At 40.8% G+C, this 27,218-nt stretch overlaps 1 protein-coding gene across 1 annotated transcript in view; it reads left to right on the top strand.

The window, feature by feature from the left end:
• Positions 1-1,389: 1,389 nt before the first annotated feature.
• Positions 1,390-27,218, top strand: part of C9 (complement C9) — a 44,512-nt gene continuing 18,683 nt past the window's right edge. Inside the window, exons 1-5 of the mRNA XM_058564186.1 lie at positions 1,390-1,466; positions 14,516-14,621; positions 15,016-15,160; positions 15,415-15,562; positions 22,809-22,947. Of these exons, the coding sequence (XP_058420169.1) occupies positions 1,390-1,466; positions 14,516-14,621; positions 15,016-15,160; positions 15,415-15,562; positions 22,809-22,947 (615 nt within the window). The remainder of the gene's footprint in view (positions 1,467-14,515; positions 14,622-15,015; positions 15,161-15,414; positions 15,563-22,808; positions 22,948-27,218) is intronic.

A 27,218-nucleotide genomic window follows, 5' to 3' on the forward strand; every position in this document is an offset into this window, starting at 1 on the left:
ACTCGCAAGAAGTGTCTCTGGGCATAAATTTATTCATTGATGTAGTTACAAGTGTTACTGCACAAATTCAAATCACCTTATTGCTTGGCAATTCTGCATGGTCTGTACATTGACAGCAAGCTTAGGAACTAATGAAATTAGTTCCATTAGAGACCTCGAGCTCTCTGCATAGAAAGGAGAGGGGGCAAGAGAGGGTGGTGAGAATAGATAACGTTCACTGTAAGTAGGAGCGTTAGTGAAAAGGTAAGGTAGTATTGGAAAATCCAGCCGTACGTCTGTTATCTCCCCAACCCCACCACCTGTTTTATTGGTCTTTGTATGTGCTAACGTTTGAAAATTGCCTCTTTGTAATTAGTAAATACTTATGAAGGGCTCTTAAGTCCTGTGTTAGCAAATTAAAAAAAAAAATTCAATAATGTACTGCATCACATGTCTTTCTTCTCAAGGTGGTCATTCTAAATCTCAACCCTGGCCACACATTTGAATGACTCAGCAAGCTTTAAAAAATGCTAATGCAGGGTCCCATGCCAGATCAATTAAATTAGAATCGGGGTTGGGGGGCAGCCATCAATGTTTTTTCACAGGTCCCCACGTCATCCTACCGTATAACCAGTGTTTGGAGAGCAGCTGTGACGTCCACATTCTCTGGTACTTCCAAAACACCTTATCCTTTGCACAAGTCCTGGAGAAGGTGAAAATGTGTGTGTGTGTAGCGGGGATCCTATATGATGAGTTGGAGCAAATTGTTCTAGCTCAGAATCTATCTTGCTGATAGGTGTGTTTCTGAGATAAGGAGACCAGATCCTCCTGCAGGATATTGCAGATGCCTTAGGGAGTTTACCTGGATTCTTCAAAATGATCCGAGAAAGCCAAGTTTGCAAACGCATCCTACACTTTCCCTTGCCCAGGTGGAAATAACCCACATAGCTCATTTTCAGCTGGAACATCTGTCTTTGCACCTCCCTTTCCAGGCAGTGCAGTTCTTTTACTAATTTTGAGTTTATGCCTTTATGAGAATCATCCATAGGCCTTTTATCCCCAAATTACACACTCCCCCAGTCTCCCTCCCTGAGTCTCCCAAGATGAGAACCATTGGGGCTTTTCTGTTTGCTTTGTTTTTGTTTTCAACACAGCATTGCTGCTCATCTTAGCCAGTTTAGCACTCACAGTTTCATTCTCCCAATATACTTGTCACTACGAGAAAACAGAGGCCAAGAATTATGAAATGACTCTCTTTTGATTGGACTTCGCACCCAGGAAGCCCAATTCGACAAAAATCCAGAGTGAAAACAAACAATAATTGTTCCCCTGGCCCTCTGGCCCTTTGCAAATAAGCCCTCTGGCCAGACTCGTCTGGCCATTCCACTTGGAGCTGCCCAGCTAGAGCAGATGTCTGCCGGCCGGAGGTTCGCCTTTGCAATATGCCTTCTAGAAGTGAGTGTCCTGACAGCCGGGCTCACTCCCAGGTGAGTCACTTTTCAGTTTGTCTCTGGAATTTCACTGTGGACTTTGGTATTTCAAGGTCTACTTCTCAGAGCAAAGCAGGTACAAAATTATAACCCACATTGAGTTATGTAACCCCAGAATTTAAACTTTGAAAACGGTAAGAAAAGCCATGGGGTGTGCCTCTGAGTTTTCTGAGGACACTTGTTGCTGTTTCCAGGAGTTTCTTTTAAACAAGGCATTCAGATGTTAAGGCTGAGATATTCTTTAAATACTTGGAATTATGAAACAAAGCTGGTTTTTACTAGAGTATGGTAAACCTGGGTTCATCAGCGTCTTGTGTCTGAGAAGTTTAAAATTAAGGAAATTAAGCTTTCTCTCGCTCTGCCTCAATGTCAACACTCTCAACGACTGGATACATCTCCCTCCTGCCCCCACATCAGGCAAAGGTGAATCCTTTTGTTTCTCCTTGACATCCCAAGATGTGTTCAGTGGCACACATTTTGCCTTTAGGTTTACAGTTGTATTTCTTCCATTCAAGAAGAATCACCATAGTGCAGACCTGTGGGCCATGCTTCCAAGCAGAGACACTTACTTCCTCTCATTTTGCTCTGATCCTAATTGGGAACACGAAGCCCAGGCCAAGTCAATCCAGGAAACGAATCAACCAGACAGTGTGTGCTTCTGAACATCTACACTACACTCAGAAATGCTGGAGAACACACAGACCTGTGTGATCCGACACAGCGTGATCCAATATAGTGAAGGTATTGAAATATTCTGGGCTTTGCCAGCATAGCTGGGAGAAAATATCTGCCCAAACGCTGTCCCTCTGCTCAGACATAACTGTGGCCTGCATCCAATTCCTCTAAGTCATTTGACTCTTGGTTTAACCGAATTCTGTTTTGGACTCTGATGGCCATCTCAAGCACATCTTTGCCTGCCTCTTGGCTACATTGGAGGCTGCCATTCTGCCTGGGCCCCACTCTATGCGCGGTGTACCCACAGGGCTGCATCTTCCAGGAGGGAACACACAGAGGTGCTACATAGACCAACATGGGTCAAGTGTTCCTCTAGGCTTTCCTTCATCACTCCCTCTTTCCACATTATCTAAGAAGCATCGTTCCATTCAGAAAATATTTTCATCTACTGGTCATTGGGTACAAACGGGACTTGGGAATGCAGTTACTGAAAGTTGCTTTAGTCCTCTTGTACTTACCCTGACCCTTTCTTAAGTTAAAAAAATAATTCAAACAACCCACGTTCCTGGATTGTGACTCCTACTGATCAAAAATGAGAGGCTGTGGGGAAAGTTTCAACTGCTTTGAAGTTTGTACCCCCTGGGTCCTGACCACACTCAGCTCTTTCACGGAGGACCAGAAAGCCCCCCTGGCTGGCCCCCCAGCTCCCAGCAGCTGCACTGCTGAGTTGGACTCGGCTTCACGCACTCCCACTGCCATGTCCTCAGGAGTTTGTTAGGGTCACCCTGCTCCAAACACTCTGTGCTCTGCCCTTTGATACAGGGCTGAGGTCAAAACAGAGTGTTCAGATCAGTCATGAAGTGAGACACATAGTTCAGCCAAAGTACTGAAGTTTGCAAATGATTTTTAAAAATACAAATTTGATCAGAATGGAGCGCCCCTCTAGAACTAGGCTACCCAAGCTCAGGTTGAGGTGCCTTTACTTACTAACCGACCAAGAAGTCTAAGCAAGTTACTCGAACTCTCTGTGCCTTGGTTCCCTCATCTATAAGACGGTGATTGCATTAGTTTCATAGTACCACAAATTGGGTGGCTTCAAACAACAGAAATTTATTGTCTCACAGTTCTGGAAGCCAGAAGTTGGAGATCTAGGTTTCAATAGGGCCATGCTCCCTCTGAGACTCTGGATAGGATCCTTCCTACTTTCTGAGGCGGCCGGCAATCCTTGGAACTGCTAGGCTTGCAGCTACGTCATTCTGATCTCTGCCTCTGTCACCACATGTCCATCTTCTCACATCTTCCCTCTGTGCATGTGTGTCTGGCTCCAAATTTCCTATTTTTATAAGGATGCCAGTCATACTGGATTAGGGCCCACCTTAATGACCTCGTTTTAACTTGATTTCCTCTGTAAAGATTCTATTTCCAAAAAAGGTCCCATTCTGAGGTACATGGGTTTGATCTTCAACATATCTTTTGGGGGGATACAGTTCAGCCTTTAACCATGACAACAATAGCACCTACCTAGTAAGGTTTTTTGCGACCATTAAATCGTCATAGATGTTACGTACTTAGCAACATCTGTGCTTGGCACATTGTAAGAACTCAGTAAATGTGAAGTATTCTTTAAAATAATGACTTCGCTATTATTTTCACTTTGATGTGTTTCTGGTTTAGGAGAGGAAAGGATGGAGTTTCAACTAGCCTTCAGGGGATATTACGTGGCTGCAGACATTTCATCTTAAGCCACAGCTATAGTGAGCCATTGCTACTGGAGACCAGTTGGGGATTTTCAACAGCCGTTTGTTTGCAAACATGAGCATGCCCATGAGAATAGGTATGAGGGGGACGTCATCTCTTATGTTTCTCAAGGTAGAATAGAAATGTTAAAAACCACTGTGTGAGTAGAATCACAGCTCATAACATCAGTCCCGGAGCGAGGTGGTCTGAGTTGGATTACAGGGTCCACAAAACTTACCAGCTCTGTGACCTTAGGCAAATTCCCTTACTTCTCTAAACTTGTTCCTCACCTGCAAAATGGGAATAAAAATGCGACCTGCTGTGAGAAATCCCTGAGATAGTGAACGCAATGCGCTTAGCACAATGACAGGCAAGCATTAAGTGCTCTAGGAGTGTAGCTATGATTATTGTTTTTTAATTTGTAAATAACAGTATTTACATGGTTCAAAGATCAAAAAATACAATGAAGTATATGTTGAGAAGTCTTGATTTCCCCACTCATAACTTTTCATAAGATTTGTCTTATTGTAGATAAAGTTCTTAGAATATACCCTCCTCCAGCCCCACCCAACGCCCACAGGTAACCATGTTTATTAGCTTCCCATGTGTCCTTCCAGTATTTTTAAAAGTAAATTAAAGCATAGAGACATATGTAATCTTATTCTCCTCTTTCTTTTACATACTATCTTGTACTTTGCTTTTTCCTTTTACTTTACAATATATCCTGTAAACCTTTCTGGGTCAGTATAGAAGGAACTTCCTCATTCTCCTCATAACTGATTAATTCTCCATTGTGTGGCTACATAGTTCAGATAACCTGTCTTTTATTGATGAACATTTGGGTGGTTTCCAATCTTTTGTACTATAAACAATGTTGTAATGAATATCCTTATTCATATATCATTTTGCAAGTAGATAATTGTACCTGAGGATTAATTCCCAGAAGTGATATAACTGGGTCAAAAGGTAATCACCTTTGTGACTTTGCTAAAATTGCCCCCATGGTCCCATGGGGTTTATATTATTTTGCACTTCACCATCAGTGTAGAGAATGCCTATTTCCCTGCAGCCTCACCAACAGGAGCTCTGGGCCAACTTTTTGATATTTGCCAATCCCATAGACAAAAATAGTATCTTAAAATAGTTTTAGTTTGCCTCTCTCATATTGAGTCAGTTTGCACATCTTTTCTTGTGTTCAAAGGGCATATGTATATTCCTGTCCGTGAACCATCCATATCCTTTGCTCATTTTCCTATCAAGTCTCCTGTTTTGTTTTGTTTTTTTGCAGGGAAAGATTTGCTAATCTTCCTCTTCTTTTTTCCTTCCCCAAAGCCCCAGTACACGGTTGTACAGCCTAGTTGTAAGTCATTCTAGTTCTTCTATGTGAGCTGTTGCCACAGCATGGCAACTGAACGATGGGGGAGTGGTGTGGTTCCACGACTGGGGAGCGAACCTGGGCTGCGAAGCACCAAACTTTAACCACTAGGTCATCAGCGCTAGCTATCTTGTTTTTCTCTTATGGATTTCTATGACCACTTTATAAATTAGTCCTTTGTCTCTGGTATGAATTACAAACATTTTTCCCAGTTTGTCATTCATCTTTTCACCGTGTATGTGATGTGTTTTTAGTGTAGTGATAATTTTCATATTTATTTTATTCTTCACTTTTCAAATACTTAAGAAGGAGTATTAGACTGGAGTTAGAAGTCCTGAGAGTGGCTAGGAGAGAAACTGCCTGGGTTTGAATCTCAACTTGGCCACCAAGTATTCTCTGCTGTATAACCTGAGGAAGATTACTTACCATCTCCATGGCTCAGTTCATTATCTTTAAAGTGTGATGACACTAGTAATAGATTTCTCATTGGGCTGATGTAAAAATTAAGTGAGATAATGAGTATAAAGGCTTAGAAGAGTTCCTGACACACACTAAGCGCTCATAAATGTTGGCAATTATTATTGAGTATATTTTAATTAAATTTATTTCAACAATCTGGAAAAATACCCAAACACCCATTAACAGAGAAATTGGGCTTAATTATTAAATTGAAGATACCCAAAATGTCAGTTTTTCCTCCTTCTTTGGTTGTATCCACCTGTGTTTTTAATATCCATATTCAATACAAGTTAACAGATATTTATGTATTAACCACTGTTGGTCAAGTATGGTCATTTGGTTATTCATCCATTTAATACAGCAAATATTATTGAGTTTGCAACGTGGGCTGGACATTGCATCAGGAGCTGCAGTACAATACCAAGCATGTTATGAGGGTCCCTGCCCTCAATGGGGTTACAGTCTAGTGAGGAATCTAAACAAGTAAACAGCAATTGCAACTCAGCCAAGTTCCCTGAGGGAAGCCCATGACGCTAAGGGAGACATGCTCCTATACCACCCACTTGTGCATTGGGCTCATCTGCTCTAGCCTTATCAAGGACTTTGCTCCTTTAATTCTGCCCCCTCTCCCCTGCATCATCAATATCTCCCTTTGTACCCAATCATTCCCATCAGGATACAGACATGTTACAACATTTCCTTTAAATGTTGGCTCAGTCCTCAGCCTTACTCTAGACACACCCGCTCACCTCCAGCCTCATGGTGTGAAATACTGCTTATATTCTGACTATATTCTGACAACTTTCAAATTTATATCTATGATGTGAACCTCTTCCCTGCCCAATGTCTAATTACTTAGTCAACATCTCCTCTTGAAAATCTAACAGGCATCCCACACTTAATATGTCCAAAACATACCTATTGATTTCTCCACCTATCATCACCCGACCTGCACCACTATTCACCAAGTTACTCAAATAATAACCTGGAAGTCATACTTGACTCCTCTATTTGTATCATTCCCACATGCAATCTAACAGCCAACCCTGTTGGTATTATCTTTAAAATATACCCTAAGTCTGCCCACTTCTCGCTATCTCCACTGTGACTACTCTAGCCCAAATCACTCTCATTTCTGGCCTGTCTTTGTTCTTGTCCGCTCCCCAATAGTTCTCCTTCTAGCAACCAGAGATCTCTTTAATCTTTTGAAAACATAAGTCTGAGTGTTACTCCTGCCCTCATACTCCTCTAAGGATTCCCATCAAGCTCAGAGGCGAATTCAAACTCCTCCCCACAGCCTACAAGGCATGCGCCACAGCCTGTCTGTTTCTCCAGGCACATCAGCCATTCTCCTCTTTGCTCACTCTGCTTTGTCACCATACTTGCCTCTGACGATGCTTCCATCTGTGCCTCCAACATGTCACCTCAGGGCCTTTGCCCTTTACTTTTCCCTAGCTTAGAACAATCTTTTTCCAGACACTTACACAGCTTCTCTCAAAATTCAGTCAAGTACCTAATCAAGTATCACCTCCTGTTCTGGTCATTTTTTGCTGTGTAACAAACCATTTCAAGACAGTAGCTTAAAACAATATTAATTATTTCTTTGGCTCATGAATCTGAAGGTTGACTGGGCTAGGTGGAGCAGTTTTCATGGATCTCCTACATGGGTGTAGTCAGATGGTGGCTGGGCCTGGGATCATCACAGTGGCTTCTTCACTCAAGTATCTGCCACCTGGGCTGGGAAACCCAAACAGCTAGGGCTCTGGAACAATTAATTCTCCTTAGAAATCTCTCTCTCTCTTTCTCTTTGTGCTCTCCACATGGTAGCCCAGGGTGGTCGGCTTCACATCTACTGGTGAAAGGCTCCCAGAGCAAGTGTCTTTAGATAAACCAGCAGAACTTGCATGGCCTTTGCTAACCTAGCCTTAAAATTCATGCAGCCTCATCTCCACTGCATTGTAGTCATCAAGGCGTTAACAAAGATCCCCCCAGCTTCAAGAGGAGGGCACATAGACCCCACCTTCAATGGGAAGAATGTCAAAGAATTTGTGAACACGTTGATAAAGCACCACATCTCCTCTGAGAGGGTTCTTTCCCTACCCTATGAAGCCTTCCACCCCTTCCCCTATGGCTCTCTCTGTCCTCTTCCCCTGCTCTATTTCCCTTCACAGTTCATATGTCTTAACTGATATTACCTATTATATTTTCTGGTGTACTCGTCTATTGTATCTCACCCACTAGAATGTAGGCTTCATGATGGTAAGGATGTTATCTTGTAGCCCCAGTTACTAGAACAATTCCTGACACAGAGCAGGCCCTCCATAAAGGTTGTTGAATGTTGGCTCAATGGGAGCCCATGAGACAAGCTCTCAACTAAGACTTGGGAAATCAGGAAAGGTCCTGAAAAAATTTAAAGTGTTGGACACTGCCGCTATATTTCTTTTCATCTTGAGGAATTGCATGAACTAAACAAACTAGCAGATCCATGGGTTAAGAATGCAGTCCTAATTAGCTTATATTTCTCCACTCAAACGAGCCACGTTGTCTTATTTATTGACAAAAAGATTCCTTCCTACAGCAGGTGTTTTCTTGCCTGGGCCTACCACAAAGTGTCCTGGAGTGTGAGCTGCTCCTGAGGTTTTCTTTCTCTAAAGCTGGAAACTTCTCTTCATGGCAGGGAGATGGGACCAAGCGTACATCAATGCCCCTTCATTTAATGCATTTTCAGCTGAGTTAGACTTCCTGCTGTGCTAATGTACATCACTTTGATCTAGGAAGTGACTTTCAAGCTGAGATTGAAACACTTGGATATATGTTTTACTTGATAAACACATTTCATCTAAGAACCCAGAAAGTGCTTTACAAATACTTCTTCGCTCAGCAGGGTGAAAGGCAGGTGGTGAGTGTTGTACATACCCAGTCTTTGAGCTACAAAAGATTTTCTGCCTGGTGAGTCTAAGGAGTTGGAGAGGGGGATGTTGGGTTCAGAAGGAGCTATCCAAGATCATTCATCTCATTTCTTAATATATATATATATAGTGTATTCATTTCAATAACACATTCCTTTTGCATAATCTATTATTTCCTCCTAGTAGTTCCCAAGAGTCCTCCCTTTATTTTGCCTCCAAGTATCCAGGTACCGGTGCAGTGAAGACAAAACAGCCAGGCATTCACACAATTTTCAGTTTATTTTTGCCTAATTTGACATCATTTAGGTGTAAGCTTAAAATAGATCCAGGCAAGAATCAGGTTGTCCAATTGATGTGCTTTACCTGAAGCTGTTATATTAAAAAACAATAAATACATCTTTGTTAACTTACAGTATGTCAAAATGTCTAAAAATCATGACACTATTACATCCAAAAATTATTGAATAAGCTATGACCTTTTAGATTATTCAAAGAGGATCTAAGTTGGGGGGAAAAAAGTCAGCACAGAGGACAAGACAAAATTGCAGTGAACTGCGGTGGAGGGATGTGGATTCTCAATCCAGTTTTACCATTAAATGTCCAACTTCGATAAGTAGTACAATTCTCTGTTTTTAGTGTTCCATCCGTAAAAGAGAATAGCACCTACAAAATTCACCCCTCAGTGGTAGAATAAAGGTTTAATGAGAAAATGAGCTTTGACAATTGTCTAGTAAAACTAGAAGACAAATATAAGCAACTATTTAATCAAAAAACAGTTTTTGAGTGTTATGGGCTGAACTGTGTCCCCCCCAAAACTCACATGTTAAAGTACCAACACCTTATATCTCAGAATGTGACTCTGTTTGGAGATAGTGTCTTTAAAGAGGTAATTAAGTTGAAATGGGATCATTAGGGTGGGCCTAATCCAATATGACTGGTGTCCTTATAAGAAGAGTAAATTTGAACATAGGCAAGTACAGAGGAAAGACCATGTGAAGACATAGGAGAAGATGGCCATCTACAAGTCAAGGAGAGAATCCTCAGAAGAAAACAACCCCAGAGACATCTAGATCTCGGACTTCTAGCCTTCAGAATTGTGAGAAAATAAAAGTCACACAGAAATTTAAGTCACAGAGTCTGTAGTACCTTGTTATGGCAGCCCTAGGAAACTAACAACTACACTCAGCTCGATAATCAGAGAGGTGTAAGTCCTGCTCCCAGGGCAAGAGTGTGATCTGTGAAGACCTTCCTATGGGACCAGGTTGGATCATTCAGGGGATGAATCCAAATCATGGTCTAAGAGGTTAATAAAAGATCAAAGGTAAAGATCTGGTGCTCAGTACTAAGTCCAAAGTGTGAGTCTAATCTGTAAAAAGGAAAAGGAGTCCTTAAGTTAGAAGCTAAGAAGGAAGGGAATTAGCGTGCACATAGTTAAGGTGGGGCTATTATTAATGCAAAGGATGTTAGAGAACAGTCTTCAGGCAGTGCCAGTTTCATCGGAACAGGTCTGGTCACTTACGTGTGAGACAGATGAACAGCCTTTCTCATGAGCCCCCAACACTGGTTGGGTTCCAGACTGCCCAACAAAGGACTGTAACTCACTCTGAAGTGTTTGCAGTGGGTTTTACCTTCCATACGTGAACCTCTAGTCTGTACTGCACCATCTGAACTAGTTATTCATTGAAGGTGGTCTCAGTGGCAGGTGAGAAAGATAAAGATGTCATACCACTGTCTATAGGGAGTGGTTTCTAGAACCAAAGAGGTAATTTCTTTGGGGGAGATGTTAAAACAAAATGCTAACATGATTATCTAAGTAAGTGATGAATACAAAAAAGATAGACAGGAGCAAATAATCCAATTGAAGGCAACAGGACTAATACTGGACAAACTAGAAGATATTGAAAAGATCCACAGAGACGTTAATAGGTAGAGCCTAGAGTAATTCCTGAAACTGATGGTGGGTCAGCTCAGTGACATTTTCGGGTCAATGGTGGCCTCCAACTTGGATTATATTGATACAATGAGCACCCCTACACCTACTTGAATTCCAGCCCTTCAGATTTCATGGGTATCCACCCACATGTTGCCAAACGGTGTTTCTCAATATTGCATGAATATGAGAATCACCTGGGATACTTTTTAAAAACATTGATGCCTGGAGCCCATCCTCATAAAGCTTGATTTAATTGGCTTGGAATGGGGATCACAATTTTATAATTCCAGTTTTTAATATCTGAGGATTATGATACGCAATCAGTATTGAGACCCACTGCTATAGATCATGAAGGTGCATCTGCCAATGCCTCTTAATGAGGTCTGTCAGTTTCAGATGAGGCCTTAGTTTTATGGAAATATTCTAGTAACGAATTTCTCAGCTATGTGGTTTCGGATACACACTAATACTCAGACTTCCAGGAAATTGGGTTCCTCAAGAGTGTTTCGGCGATAGCTTGTGCAATACACTTTTAACATGTACTTTTAAAAGATTAAAGCTCATTAGGCCTCTTGATTTTCTGGATGGTGTAGGCAAGAGTCAGGCTTACAAAAATGTTGTCTCCAGTCATGAAACCTTCCTTAATGATAAGCAAGTCTTGCACAAATACGATGTGGGTGGCTCACCAGGAGATCATAATCTAGAGACACACGGGCCTATGTCTGTCCAAGACAAGATGATCAAGGACTTCCTCCCCCTTCCTGCACTTATTTATTTATTCATTCGAAAAACATTTACTGAGCATCTAGTATATTCCAGGCACTTGATATGTAAGCTGAACAAGATTGAATGTTCCTTAGCTCACTGACATTTTTATCTAGAACATAGGCTCTGTTTGTTTGAGGATCACAGTTTTTATTTTATTTTGTTTTGTTGTTTTGCATAACATTATATGCCCATGCCTAGCAAAGAGTAGACAATTAATAAATATTTGATGAATGAATGGATAAATGAGTGAATAAGTAAATTAATTAAATGAAATATATCATTGCAAACGACCTTATGATATAGAGAACAACAACATGCTATAAGAATATGTACACAGAAAAGTAAATTACACAATGAGGTTAGGGAAGGTTCTTGGGGAAAAAAAATTATGTCCAAGATGAGATCAACGTGGTGAACAGAGAATAGTAGGTTCAAAGGCCTGAAGACATGAGAAAAACCAGTTCATCTTGGGAATGTCAAGTTCAGTGTGGCTGGAGCTTAGATGGAGAGAAACGAAGCTGAAGAATTAGGCAGGAGATAGGCATGTAGATCTCTCTAGATCATGTGTCTTAGTTTCCTATTGTAACCATAACAAATTACCACAAATTAGTGGCTTAAAACAACACAAGTTTATTTTCTTACAGTTCTGTAGGTCAGAAGTCTGAGACAAGTCTCACTGGGCTAAAATCAAGGCGCCAACAGGACTGTGTTCTGTTCTGGAAGCCCTAGGGAAGAATGCATTTTCTTGTTTCTTCTAGCTTCTAGATGCTGCCTACATTTCTTGGCTCATGGCCTCCTTCCATCTTCAGAGCCAGCAACAGCCGATGGAGTACCTTTTCATGCTTTGAAATTCTCCTGCCTCTCCTGTCTTCACATTTCTCTGAACCACTTTTCTCCTGTTAAGAGCTCACATGTTTGGAACAGGGCCACCCAGATAATACAGTATAATCTCCTCTTAACCACATCAGCAAAGTCTCTTTTGTCATGTAAGGTAATATATTCACAGATTCTGGGGATTAGGAGATGGCCATCTTTGGGGTTGTTTTTCCGCTTACCACACCATGTTAGAAAATTTGGACTTGATCATAAGAGCGATGGGAAGCTACTGAAAGGTTTTCAGTAGGGGAATGGTACGATCGACTTTGCATTTTTAAAAGATCCTTCTGGATGATTTATGGAAATAGGATTAGAAAGAAGTTATTGTCCTCCAGGAGAGATGTAATGTAGTGTAGACTAGAGAAATATCTGGAAGAGATGAGGGATGGATGAATTTGAGAGTCATGTACGAGACTACAAACAACAGATTTTAGTGGTCAATTAGATATGGGGGATGTAGAATAAGACAAGTAACACTCAGGTTTCTGGTTAGAGTGACTGCATAAATGGAAGTGTCATTTACCATGACAGCAAATACAGGAGGAAGAGCAGCTTTAAGAGAAGAGGAAAAATAATGAGTTCATTTGGGGATACATTGAGTTCAGTGGGCCATGAAGACATCCAAGTGCAGATGTCCAACTGGGAGATATATCCAAGAGTTTAAAATTCAGGAGAGATGTCTGGACTGCAGACTTATCTCTGAGGGTCATTAGCAGATACATGGAAACCAAAGCCCTGGGAAAAGTGTAGAGGGAGAGGGAAAAAAAAAAAAAGGAGATCCGAGGACAGGAAGTTGTGGAAAAACAGCATTACAGAGACTATCGCAGGAGGAAGAGCCTGCATAGGAGAGTAGGACAACTGGGCAGAGAAGGAAGAAGAAATGAGTCTAGTGTCCTTCAGTCCAAGGGAAGAGAGAGTTTTAAACAGCAAGAGTGGTCAACTGCATTGACTGCTGTGAAGAAGTCAATAAGACAAGGACTGAAAGGAGCCAAGTGAGCCACGTGGCAGTTATCATTGACTTTGGCAAGAGCAGTGTCCTCGGGGCAGGAGGGTTGAGCAGTGATTGGGAGCTAAGGAACGAGAGACCAGGGTACACACTACTTTTCCAAGAAAGTTGGCTAGAAGGATGAGAGAATTTAAGAGGTACCTAAAGGGGCAGTAGCGTTGAAGGAGAAGATGAAACTGTTTTTTTTTCTTTTTGGATGAGAGAGAAACATAAATATGTTTATAGCAATTCCTTTAAGAAGCAACATTGGGGAGGGCAGGAGGGAGGTGGGAGTAGCTGGAAGGAAATGTAGAATTCAGAAAGAGTGTCTTATTTATTCATTCATTTGCTTGTTTATGTTTAATGACAAAGACTTGAACACATTATATTACAGATGGAAAGGAGCTGGTAGTGAGGGAGAGTTTTTAAATGGAGGAGATATTCAGTCGATCAAGGTCTTGAAGAGGAGCTGGGATCTAGAGCTTTTGTCAGGGGACTGGCCATACCTAGCCAGCCCTCTGGAGCAAGAGGCTACACATAAAAAGGATAGGTGCCAGTTCAGGAAAGTGGGGGCAGGAATTTTATAGGATTCTTGTTTGGTGGCTTTTGCTTTTTGAGGTTTATCTTCTGTCATTGAATGAGATGGTAATCCAAGGTAGAGTTGCAACCAAAAGAGATCCAAATGATGAACCAAGAGAAAAAGAAAAGTTCAAAATCAGAAAGGCACTGCTGAGCATTGGGTCTGGGGGGGGGGGAGAGAAAGCTATAAGCGTAAAAATATGTATGTTAAAACTCAGAAAGATGAGGAATACGTCCTGATGTGGAGTGTGAGGGGTAAGACTTCCAGTTTAAGACACTGGATGCAAGGTGGGAAAGCTTGATTTACGAGGTGTGGCTACAGGAATGGCTGGGCTGGCTGACTTAAATTTGCAAGAGAACCAGGCAACTTGAGGCTTTGTCAGACTCTCTGGGGGTGCAAAGGGAAACAAGGTTTCTAGCTTCAATGAGTCCATTAGCTACTTGGAAATATAAGACTGATCCATGTAAAACACATAGCAGGATAACTTGCTAGTTTTTCTCACCACCGTTATTATGTCGTTGTTAAGTTGAAAGTTAAGTTACAATACAGTACAAGAACTAAACAAAAAGTTGAGTTGAAAATACAAAACAGCATGTGATCAAATGACAAATGAGAGATATAGTAAAAGGATAAGTACTATAATTTGGAAGTCAAAAAAATTAGTAAATAAATTAAACTGGTTTGTGAAGACTTCTTGGAACCAGGCACACGCAATGGTCAATATAAGCTGACATGTTCTATTATCTTAGTTCTGACCCAGAGCCAGCACAACAGAGTGACACTCCACTGCCCATAGACTGCAGAATGAGCTCCTGGAGCAGATGGTCGGAATGTGACCCTTGCCTCAAACAAATGGTAAGCGTTCGTTGACATTCACCGCTGATGTCCCCAAATGGAAACTGTATTGCCAGCATCTCCAGGGAAATGACTATGAGGCAGGGAGCACCCCATCTGAGTTCCAAACCAAGAAGGAAAGGTACATATTTAATGAATGAGGCTAACCTTGCTGGGAAATCTGAATGTTGCACAGTATATCAAATGAGTGTTGTGAGGAACCATATTGTGTAGGAGACACTGCCAGCCTAGAATGTGAGGTGTTACTTTAAGTCACATTAGTGATGGCTTTTAGCGCTTCCATCTTAAAACCATTGACTTGTGTTTGGAGGGTTGCAGTGGTACGGATGCAGTTTTAGATTGTAATCCCTTTTTGGCATTAGAAATTCTAATGATTCCAGCTGGTTGTGTGCAGTTTCGCTCACGGAGCATTGAAGTCTTCGGACAATTTAATGGGCGAAGGTGCATGGATGCTGTGGGAGACAGACGAGAGTGTGTGCCCACTGAGACCTGCAAAGAGGTTGAGGACGACTGTGGAAATGATTTTAAGTGCGGTACAGGTAAGCCTTCCATTCTCATTGCTCGTTGTGGGTTTCTGCGTGCACTCATGAGTGAAAAGAGAGAAACATGCTATGGGTGCTCATATTTCCAAGTGTGAAAGCAGACCCAAAAGGGGCCATCTATGTATTCTGTAGAAAGAATTCAAATGTATGTGTGTTCCCACCCCTCTATCATTAAACTACATTTGATTACTAAAGAAAGAGTGAGAAAATTTGCATTAGACACATAGTGTCTTTCTTGATGTCGATTGCAGGCAGATGCATAAAGAGGCGACTTCTGTGTAACGATGACAATGACTGCGGTGACTTTTCAGATGAGGATGATTGTGAAAATGATCCCCGGCCCCCGTGCCGTGAGAAAGCAGTAGAAGAATCCGAGCTGGCACGGACAGCAGGCTACGGGTCTGTATTTCACTTGAATGTTTCTGGATGAAGATGAGGGAAAATGATTTCCATCTCTCCTGCTGTGCTAGAGTGTAGAGAATCTGAGCTGGTGCAAAGACTAGCCTATGGGTCTGTATTCTATTTGGATTATATTTGAGCTCGAAAGAAGGTAATCGCTGAATAAGTATCTCAAGATAATTTGGACAAACTGCCTGGCCTCAGCAGGGGTCTTTAGAATGGACTAGCCTATCAGGATGATAAGTGATTACTTTTGAGTCCAGAAGACGAAACACCCCACTTAACGAACCTCTAGAAGACCATAGCAATGTTGCAATGACATGCTAACATTTGAAATTGAGTTGCTAGTAGTAGGTCTGGCAGTTTGATTCAAATATTTGAATTGCCAGGAAGGCTGTCTGCCATTGGAACTTGTGGATCTATACCTGGTTATGAGTTCTCAGGAGGTTCCAGCATTGTGGGGTTGACCTAAGAGGAATAGAACGAAGGAAGCAGTTCTGATGCCAAACAGTGATGGTGTTGAAACTCTGGTTCTCATTACAGAGCTGAAGTTTCACTCATTTTCCATGCAAAACACAGGGCCTCTGGGTAGGTAAGCTCAGCTGAGAAGTCTCGGACAGTTTCAAACTCAGAGTTAGACAGAATAGAGACCATTACGCAGAGATCTCTGTTATAGGAATTAGGAAAATGACATAGGCCTGAGGTGCTGTCCCCTTCTGTTCCATATAGTCAGAGAACCTTCCAGAGATGTCCATGGCGTAGTCTCCATTAGTTGTTCCAAGCTATTTTCAGTAAAGGTACTTTAGGTGGATTTGTTGGCAAATTGTCCCCAACAAAGAAACAACTGTTCCCCCATCCAGTAGTATATCGACAGAGGGTACATGGCTCTGTTTCATTGCCTGTGATACAATGGGTCTCTTCATCCTCATAATCCCAGTGCCTGGTTCTTAGTAGTCACTCAACAAATACTGGTGTGTGGGTAAACAGGTGAATTAATTAATTAATGAAAATAAGTGCTTCTAAAACACTGTCAGTTGGCATCCGGTAAGATTGAAACTGGGTCCCTGGAAAGAAATCCAGGTTCAGGACTCTAGTCCTGGGAATGGGGATGCGGGAGGAAAGAAGGTGGAGGTGATGGTAAGAGCAAGGCTGATGGAGGGACTAAGGTGGTGACTCTCAACCAGAGGTGATTTTCCCCCCAGGCGACATCTGGCCACGTCTGGAAACTGTTTTAATGGTCACAACTGTGGGAGGGGGTGCTGCGAGAACGCTACTGACATCCAGTGGGTAGAGGCCCTGGATGATGCTAAACATCCTACAATTCAGGACCATCAGACCCAAAATGTCAGTAGTGCTATATAAGGAACTGGGCGGTTCCTAAGATAAGACCTCTGTATTAGGTTTGGATAAAAATGGAGATATCTACTCTCTCTAAGGCAGATGAAACTTCTTAATTACAATAAGAAAAGAATTCCAGGTCACCAAGAGTCAAGATGCAGATAAAACATTTCACACACCCTTTATTCACTTGGTAAAATCTTGTCCTAGCAGCGTTCAAATGTTACCCATAGTGCCTTTGGCCCTTAGCCTGATAGTAGGAATCTTGAATCAAATGGATGGTCTTTGTCCCCAAACTCAGCAGGCCTCTTGATAATTGGCGGTAAATGGTATGGGGATTGTCCAAAACCTTATAACCGGATCACTGCATGCTCCAATGAGTTCTGATTCTTCTTGCTTCTTTCCTCAGGGAGAGACTGTGAGTCCACGGTGAAAGCCCATCACTACTCTATTTTGCTTTATTTGGGATCCAAGAAACAGTTTTCTCCCTAATCTAAACAAACGGGGCTTGAAGCAGGGAATTGCATATGCTACGTATTCTCACTCAGTGCAAATTTACATCTTGTCTTATAGGAAAAGGATACAGAAATCTTGGCCGAAAAACAATTGTTCATAGTCTATTGCTTTCCTTTGTTCAGGGAAAAGAAAGTTTGTTATATAGCATTTGCCAGGGAGTTTCATAATGAGGCATCCCAGAGAGCTGGCCACAACCCCTTAAATACCTCACTCTTTACCACGGTCAGGGGTGGTGGTGGGGAACATCACAGGGCTGAGCCTTCCGGACTAAGCAGGAGGGTGGGGCCCCAGCTATGGGGAAAGGTCAGCTGCAGAGGTGCAAGATGCAGTAGCCCTGATAGAATCAGTCCATCATCATTTTTTATTAAATTTCCCATCACCATGAGCAATAACCTGTAACTAATTTAGTCTTCATAAAACCTATTATTCTCTGACAGTTTTCATTTGCATAATACTTTGAAGTTTCCAAAATCTTTTTGCACATTCCTTCTCTCTAGATTTTCATAATAATCCTGTGAGATTGTTAGCGGAGCTATTATATTCATTTTACAGATAAGAACTGAGCGAAATGAATAAAGCCATCCTGGTCATTAGTTTCTAACAGAACTAAAACCCAAATTTCTCTGACATATGAAACTAAGTTTTTTCTACCATACCACCTTACCTTCTCCTTCTCCCCACATGCCCATCACCTCCTACATCACTTCCCCCACATCACGAAATAGCCTATAAGTCAATTCTGTAACTTCGGAGCAAAACTAACCTTATAAAATGAAATTCCTTAAGTACTATTTATTACCTAAATATTTGAATTAAGGGTATAGAAGAGTAGTATAAATCTGTAATTAATATTTAAGAAGAGGTTTCAAAATAACATGCTTTATTACCTGTGTGATATTTTTCAGTACCGTTAACAATACATATTTGTTTACTATACATCTCCGTTACTCTTATGCGGGGCTATGGACTATATCGAAATAGAGGTAATCAGAGTAAACATCCTAATCATAGCGACATGCTTATCAACTGCTTCTGTACAATCCAATCTGGAAAACTTCAACAAGTCTTATCAGCAGTCATGTACAGTCAGATTCTTTTGCACATGAAAGTCACAAGTATTCATTGTAATTAATTTATACTTTTTTCATTTGAAGGACTCTCACTTAAATTCTCATGCCAGGAGGATTCGCTCGTATCACAGATGTTTCAGCCTCTTGTCTTGTAGGCATCTGAGATTCTCCAGAAGTGTTTAGGGAAATCCCCAACCCACCTTGCATTCATTGAAAAAACATAAATCCAAACCAGCTGTAAATGATGTACAATATGCAAGGAATTACCTTTTTTGTGTGATCTGAGCATAACACCACTTCTGTGGAGGGAGCTCTCTCTTTAGTTCACCTGGTAAATGGGAACAGCTTGTGGTTCTAGATGCAGGTGTGAAAGCAGGTATCTCTAAGTGCTGCCAAAGAACACAAGGTTTTTATTTCCCAGCCAATGACATCCCATCCATGAGAAGTTTTCATGTTTCTTGGCAGAAAAAAATTGGCTCATTCTAGACTAGACTGGCTGTCTCTGTAGTAGTGGAACCAAGTCAAAAGTTTTGAAACATTTCCTCTTTAGTTGTGCTTTAGACTGTGGATCAGCCTCATTGTAACTTTCCAGATGGAGCCAGCCAACTGATCAATTTGCTGTTCTATAAAATAACCTTCAAATTAGGGAATGTGTACCACGGGGTGCAAAAAGGCTTTCCAAGGGGCAGCCAGGTAAGTTTTAAGACAATAGCTTCCTCATCTGTTAGTTACTTCACTAATCTATCTAATAGTAAATGCTCAATTCCATATGTATATATTTTTCATAAAATTGATAAGTTTGACAACTCAGCAACATTCAAGTTGTCAAGTCCATTCTCCTTTCTCCCCTTTTTCAATCACCTAACTCACATTTTCCAAAAGAAGAGTACACCATCTCACATTTTCCTATGAGGCAGAAAAACCAAGAAACAACTCCAAATATTAGTACTCAATTCGACTGTGACACCATGTAAGTCAAGTGGTCTCCAATTCTTTTTATCAACAACATTAAAAGATCTCCTAATCAATTGTCAGATAATAGACTATAAAAATAATTTTTGATGGAAGATTAGTATGTGATTTTTTTGACTTAGAATTCAGAAGATGAAAGAATGAGTGACATTGCTATGACAAAATTCCTTCTATTCTTATCTACTTATTTACGTAAGAAAAGTTCCTCAGCATTTACATCTATAAAAATGGAAAGTGGGAATAAAATTGATACTGAACCCTATCTTTTTCTAACAATAAGTAATATTCGTCCGTGGATGCAGGAACTAACCAATTAATTAAAAAAGAAGCCCCATTCATTTCACCGAGAAACACTTTTACAATAAAATTTTACTTACTCTATTAAGTACTTTAAAATTTTTAATATACTCACATATAATACTAATAATGATAACTCAATCCCAAAGAAGTTTTTAAATACTTAGGCTCTGTGGTCAAAGGATATTTAATATATGAAAAACTTCAATTAATAACTTTTTTGTACATTAAAGTATGAAAAAGTGATCAGTTAAAACTTCCAAGCATAAAACAACATTACGTTAGGTTCAAATTCTGTAGTGGAAATAGAATAGAAATATGGATTCAAGAATAAAAAGTGGCGGGGGCATATGGGACATGTCTGTACCTTCTACTCATTTTGCCATGAACCCAAAACTGCTATAAAAAATAAAGACTATTCCAAAAAAGAATCAAAAGGGATACTACAAAATGTCCAGCTGTTAAAGAATATAAGCATTGTAGTGATTTGATACCCACCATCACTACAGCACTTATGTGCCATTGGATTTGTTCTAAAAAGAGGCAAAATAATTATATTTCAAAGTATAAATATAACAGCATGCTGGGAAATTATATCCTTTGCAACTACTTAAACCTAAGATGAAAAATTTTATTTTATTTATTTATTTATTTATTTTTGTGAGGAAGATCAACCCTGAGCTAACATCCATGCTAATCCTCCTCTTTTTGCTGAGGAAGACCGGCTCCTAGCTAACATCTATTGCCAATGCTCCTCCTTTTTTTTTTTTTCCCCAAAGCCCCAGTAGATAGTTGTACATCATAGTTGCACAACCTTCTAGTTGCTGTACGTGGGACGCAGCCTCAGCATGGCCGGAGAAGCGGTGCGTCGGTGCGCGCCGGGGATCCGAACCCGGGCCGCCAGCAGCAGAGCGCGCGCACTTAACCGCTGAGCCACGGGGCCCGCCCAAAGATGAAAAATTTTAGATGACAAACTGAAACTGTGCAGGGAGGCATAGTTTGTCAAAAATTTCTGTAGAGTAGACAAGCAGAGAATCTGAAGGCTACTACCCAAAGACGTGCCATGCACATTTCCACCTCCAGGCTTTTGCACACACCATGCCTCCTGTCCTCTGAGCCCTGTGCTTCAAAATCCAAATCAAATCCTGCTTCTTCTAAAACTCTTTTTATGACCCTGCCCTGGGTCTCTTCCTCTTGGGAACCTGGACAGCACTTACCTGTACCACTGATTTGGCAAATGCGTATTCGTCCTTGGACTACTTTTTGAAATTGGTGATCGTGTGTCCAAGTCCCTAACTTGATATAATTTTCATGAGATCAAAGACTATGTATTAAGGGTGTTGATATTACCTACTATTTCTTACAAACACTACACTACACATAGATATAGCAGTCACCTAAGAGTTAATGATTATTATAAACAAAAGGATTAACATCACTGTTCACTGGAAGTAAAGAAGTACAGGGTCTCTGTTGATGCAGATATATGCAGGACAAGTTCACTATGGAATAAAGAAAATGTGCTTGAGGTCTTGTTTAAGAAACAAGTACAAATCATTTGTTTCCAGTATTCTATGTCTTTGTATCAACATCTTAATAATACGAAAATAAAAAAAGAAGTATTTATTGCTCAAATGTCTTATAGACGCAGGGATGGGTGAAGAATTAAAGCCAAAATTTTAATCTACCATCAGAGATAAGATATTTAAGACAGTAAACGAGATATATAAAGTTTCTTTTTTTCTTTCTTTCTTATTCAAGTTACTAGGTCTAATTTTTGTCCCTATCTTAGAACTTTAGGGCCATAGCATTTTTCAAGAAGGGTATTTTTAGTGGGGCAAGAAGTGAGAAGTGAGAAGTGGTTAATTTTACCTATACAGTCAGCCTTGAGAAAGATACTTCTGAATCAGTTCCTTAACTCGCCTTCTATTAAAGTTGAGCTGTAATTTTCATTTTATTTGCAGATTCAAAGTTTATTAAGAATGTGCTGTTTATATAAAGATGTTGTTTTTAACTAACCCACTGGCCATAGGATACTCTTTCAATTATTTTTCTTGCATTAGCAATGGGTTACAGTAAGCCATCCACACCTTTTGACAAATTGCTCTTGAAACCAACATCCAGATTTGTAATCCGGCTCATTGGAGTTAGGATGTGGTCTGGAGCAATGAAAGACTTTATGCTTTTGTGCCAAGGTAATTTATGCATGTGGGGATCAAACCTCCATTTTGGTCTGCCTGGCCTGGGACCATCTATTTCAGATCCAGTCTAAACAGCAATGACTGTCCCTTCAATTAATAAAGGTGTACTTCACAAAGTACAAACTTCTTTCCATTCATATATTGTTTTCAGGTCTACAAATTAAACTTCACCTTTTAAAGCTAAAGAAAATTTCTACTTCTGACTTAAAGCTTGCCAAATAAAAATATTTTGCTGGGAGAAAAAAAAGTAGAACTTTTGAGAATGCTTTGCCAGGCTGCTGAAATTTTTGTGTTCCTCTTGGAAAGTGTAATAGGAATAATACATGCCTGGAGGGAACGAGGTTCTTGACAAGCGATGAGACAGCTGGAGGAAAAGGTTTAAGTTTAAAGAGAATGGGGAGAGAAAGAGCCCCAATGTTGATTCATAGATTAAAAATTACTTGCATATGTTATACTGCCCCCCTGAGATGCTCTGTTCTCAAATAGTTTAAATAGATGGTATTACAGCATTGGCTCTTAGTTCACTAAGGGAGGTTAGCTAAGAGTTACAGCAGTGGAGTTAAGATCGAGGAGCCAGATGGCCCCATACTCTCTATTTATAGCATTTCTTTCACTGTGCTCTCAACAGTGCCCTAGTTGCCTAAAAGAGTTTACGAGGCCTTCCTAAGGTTTGCTTTCTGCCAGAGACACAAAGCAGAGGTGAACAGGCCCTTGGTTCTGTTCCTGATTATATCACACACATATTGGGTGATGGGGACATAAGCCGAGGCTCTCTCTTTCCCCAGCTACAGAGGGCTACCTTGCATTAGCTCCTGGTATCTCCACACCTGATGCTACTCTGTTCCTTCTCAGGATCAACATCTTAGGGATGGATCCCCTAAGCTCACCTTTTGACAACGAGTACTACAATGGACTCTGTGACCGAGTTCGGGATGGAAACACCTTGACGTACTACCGCAAACCCTGGAACGTGGCTACTCTGACCTATGAAGTAAGTGTCCTCAGAAGAAAACACATTGGTCAGCTTTTAGCTGAAAAGTTGTCTCCATCAGTTAAATACTAAATAATGTGAAAAATTCAGTAGAATAAGAATTTAATGTGAGTATAACGTTGACTTAAAGAAGAGGAGGTGTAGCTTGGATCTTTTTAGAAAATACACAGTGGTCTACAATTAATCCTCAGTAACATGCACCTAGTGATAGAGTTTTGGCAAATACCTAGTCTCCATAAAAAGAATAATTTAAGATTCTGATCAAACTAAAAATTGAATTAGTGCTGATTTAGGTACTGAGTACACTGCTTCCACGCTATTTAAGCTCGGTTTTTGCTAGCCTACCAATGAAAATCCGTCTTGACATTTGGTTTCCTTCAATATCCCCCTTTGTAAAGCCTGCTTGACTAATGTGAGTGGCTATCTTCACTCACCTCAAACCCCTCTAGCTCTTGTGAAACTATTTCTTGAAGTGATTTTTACTCCATACAATGCCACCCCAAACTTACCACCTTCCGGAAAGTCACCTAAATTCTCTAGAACCATCCACAAACTGGACCCCTCATTCAAAGGATTAATATTTATCACCTTTAGAAATACCTTCTTAGGTCTTAGCAACATATAGTAAAGAACAATAACTAGTTTATTCTGAACCAGGACCTACAAATCTGTTCTTTAAATGGTCCCATTGGTGACCCATAAAGTTCGCTTTATACAGTTATTACAAAGTCCTTTATTACTGTTGTCACTCTCACCAGTTTGAAAAACATGCTTACTTTTAAATAAATGTAGTTAATATTCCTTTTATTTCTAATAATGTAAATCAATCCCTACCCACTGCAGCCTGAAGTGATCATGCTCTCCCATGAGTGTTAAAGATTTTAATGTCTGGACTATTTGGCATATTTTTCACGTGACCACATTGTCATATTTTTTGTACCTGTAAGTCCAGAATAGAATCAGTTCACCACAAATCTCAGGGAACATTTTGGATTATTGGTGTTTTCCCATCATGCCAGGTTTACCTTCTATAAGCATATTTTTTGAGAGGAAGATGATAATCTAAGAAGTATTATGTATGTTCTACTTTCTTAAAAGAATATACCAAAGATAAAGTAACGTTTGTCATTGCTGATGGAAGATGGGTGGTGGTTGTGGGTTTTTTTCTTTTCTTTTTTTTTTTTCAGGAGGAAGATCAGCCCTGAGCTAACATTCCACACCAATCCTCCTATTTTTTGCTGAGGAAGATTGGCCCTGGGCTAATATCCGTGCCCATCTTCCTCTACTTTATATGGGACGCTGCCACAGCATGGCTTGACAAGCGGTGCGTCGGTGCGGGCCCGGGATCCGTACCTGCAAACCCCAGGCTGCCAAAGCGGAATGCGTGCACTTAACCGCTGTGCCACTGGGCCGGCCCCTGTTGTGTTGTTTTATTTGGTTTTTAGTTCTCAAGTTTGCGTCATACAGTTCTCCTGTCTTCATCACTGTAACCAGCCTCTTATCTTCTTTTTGGGGTAGTAACTGGTATGACACAAGATGGTGAGGGCTAGAGGGTTGCCCAGGACTGGTCTTGAGACTACATTTGGAGAGTAAGCCACTGTTTTCCCTTATCTACAACCCTGGAAACAAATGTGTTTCCGTGTTCAGAATGTTTTGGATTTTACAAAGGTGACGTGTGTATGTTACTTACATCCCCAGTGGAGTTAGGAGCAGCATCCCATAATCAAACACTTAATATTTCTGTGTGCTTTCTAGAATCTTATTTCTTGGCCTCTCTTCAAAGGTTTTTGCTCTTCTCTCCATGATGATTCCAAATATTGGTCTACCTCTGATTGCCTATCATTGAGCTCAGACTTATTTTGGGTGGACAAATTTTTGTCTTTTTCAATTCAGGTTCCGTCTCTATGCTTTCTGGGGTGACTCCACCCTCACTTTGAGGGGGGCACGAGACTCCACTCACTGCTACCAACCTAGCATAGTGAGACAGGATCAGTCAACAGCACCCTAACTGATACCCTCACCAACATTCTCTTACACCTGCAAGCGATCCTCCCCACTTCTAAGTTCATTTCTGCCCTGTGCCAGTTCCTTTAAAGTCATTTCAAGCATATGGGCAGCTGCCTACAAATTACACCACCCCTGTCTTGCAGCCAGTTAGAAGACAGTGAGCTAAGCAGACCTTAACCTACCAGGAGAGTTAGGGAGAGGTGGTTTCCTGGTGCCATTTTGCTCAACTTTGGCACTTTTCATCATTGAAGACTGAGTGGACTTGTCTTCAATTGCTTTCACTAACCTTAGATCTCAAGGCAATAAAAATACTACTCATTTTTCGAGGCCAAGTTCAAGGCAACCTTTTCCATGAGTCCTTTCTTCATTTTACTAGTTGGAATATGTCAAGCCCTCTTTGGCAGAGTAGCATAAGAATTAACAGCTTGCCCCTGGAATCAGACCTCCATGCTGGCCGGGCCACTTCCTAGCTGTGTGACCTTGGACAAATTTCTTAACCTGTATTTTCTTACCTGCAAAATGGAGAAAATTATAGAAATTACCTTAAAGGCAGGAAGTTAAATGTGCTATTCTACGTAAAACACTTTTAACAGCTCCTGGCACAGAGTAGACACTCGATAAGTATTAATTATTATTACTAGCTATATTGGACATGCATATTAAATTTAATAAATTTTTATTAGTGTCTACTCTCTGCCAGGCACTTTAGTAACTGGTGAGGCTATAGTGGCATGTGGATAAGACAGACATAGGTCCTGACTTCTTGGACCTTACCATCTGAAGGTCTATTAAATAGGCAATTATGTAAGGGAAGTGTTTTTCATTTTGTTTTATTTTAAAAGAGGAGCCATGAGAGCTTGTAGAAAATGGATTTGGTATTCCGTGGGATCAGGAAAGGCCTCCTTAAAGAAGTGATGTTTAAGCTAAGACTTGAAATAAGAGTAGGAATTAACCAGGCCAGGGGGTATAGTATGTATGTGTATGAGCGTGTGAAAGAACGCGTACGTGTATGAGTGTGGATACTGTTTGTGTTATGGAAGAGTGGGGGGGGGTTTGTTGAAGAACATTCCGGAAAGTAAAAGCAGCGTAAAAGGGCCCTGTGGTGGGAAGAAGCGCGGGCTGTGGAAGCAGAAAGGTGGTTGGAGGGCTGGAGTACAGTCTGGGAGAGACTAACCTGGAATAGGTCTAGTTTAGACTTGATCGTAAAGCCAACAGGAAGACTTGGGAAGATCGTGAGCAGGGAAGTGGCATGGTTAGGTTGCTTTTCTCCTTTACATTGAGCTCTTTTCCCAGCATACTTTGCTGTGAAGAAAATTATGCACATTTTAGTCTTTCCCATTTGATGATAACTTTAGCTTCCCTGTCTGAGTCTGTTCAGGCAGCTATAACAAAATACCAGAGACTTGGCAGCTTAGAAACAACAGAAATGTATTCCTCACAGTTCTGGGGGCTGGAAGTCTGAGATCAGAGTGCCAGCATGGTTGGATGAGGACCCTCTTCCAGGTCCCCAGACTTGTTGTATCCTCACACGGTGGAAGGGGGCTCAGTGGAGTCACTTTTATAAGAGCACTAATCTCATTCATGAAGCCTCCTCCCAAAGGCCCCACCCCTAAAACCATCACATTGGGCATTAGGATTATAACATACAAATTTGGGGGAGGATATAAACATTCAGACCATAGCTTTCCCTGTGCAGAGCAGTTCCCCAATGTATGCTTCTGAATCCAATCTATGCCACTAACTGAAGACATGGGTGTCTCCTACCCAGCCAAAAGTTATAACCAATTTCAGAGGACCTCTGGAAAGGGAGCTTAACCACTGAGATTAACAACCTTTTCATTGATAGCTGATGGTAGCCAAGTTGGCAAAGAAGGCCTTAATTGAAAGTTTTAATTTTTAACTGGGTTGTTTAGTTCAGTTTTCTTTTTCATGCAAAAATGAATGTGGTAAAAAAAAAAATAATTCAAAAAGTCCAAACAGCACAACAGATTATGCAAGGAAAAGTAAGCCCGCCCCCACTCCAGATCCCCATTTCACAGTTCTCCTTCCCAAGGGCAAACACTCTCTGTGGTTTGTCTATTTTTTTTTATAGGCAGTAGAGTGTAAAGGTTAAGAGGCAGTTCACGTTCAAGTCCTGGCATTTCTACTTAAATTAATTAACTTGTAAAATACTCAAAACAGTGCCTGGCCCATAAGCCTTCAAGAAGGGTTAGCTTTATCATTTCTTTCTTCCTTTCTTTTTTTACACAACTGGGAGTATATTA

The sequence above is a fragment of the Diceros bicornis genome, chromosome 20, assembly GCF_020826845.1.
Source record: "Diceros bicornis minor isolate mBicDic1 chromosome 20, mDicBic1.mat.cur, whole genome shotgun sequence".
NCBI classification, from domain to species: Eukaryota; Metazoa; Chordata; class Mammalia; order Perissodactyla; family Rhinocerotidae; genus Diceros; species Diceros bicornis.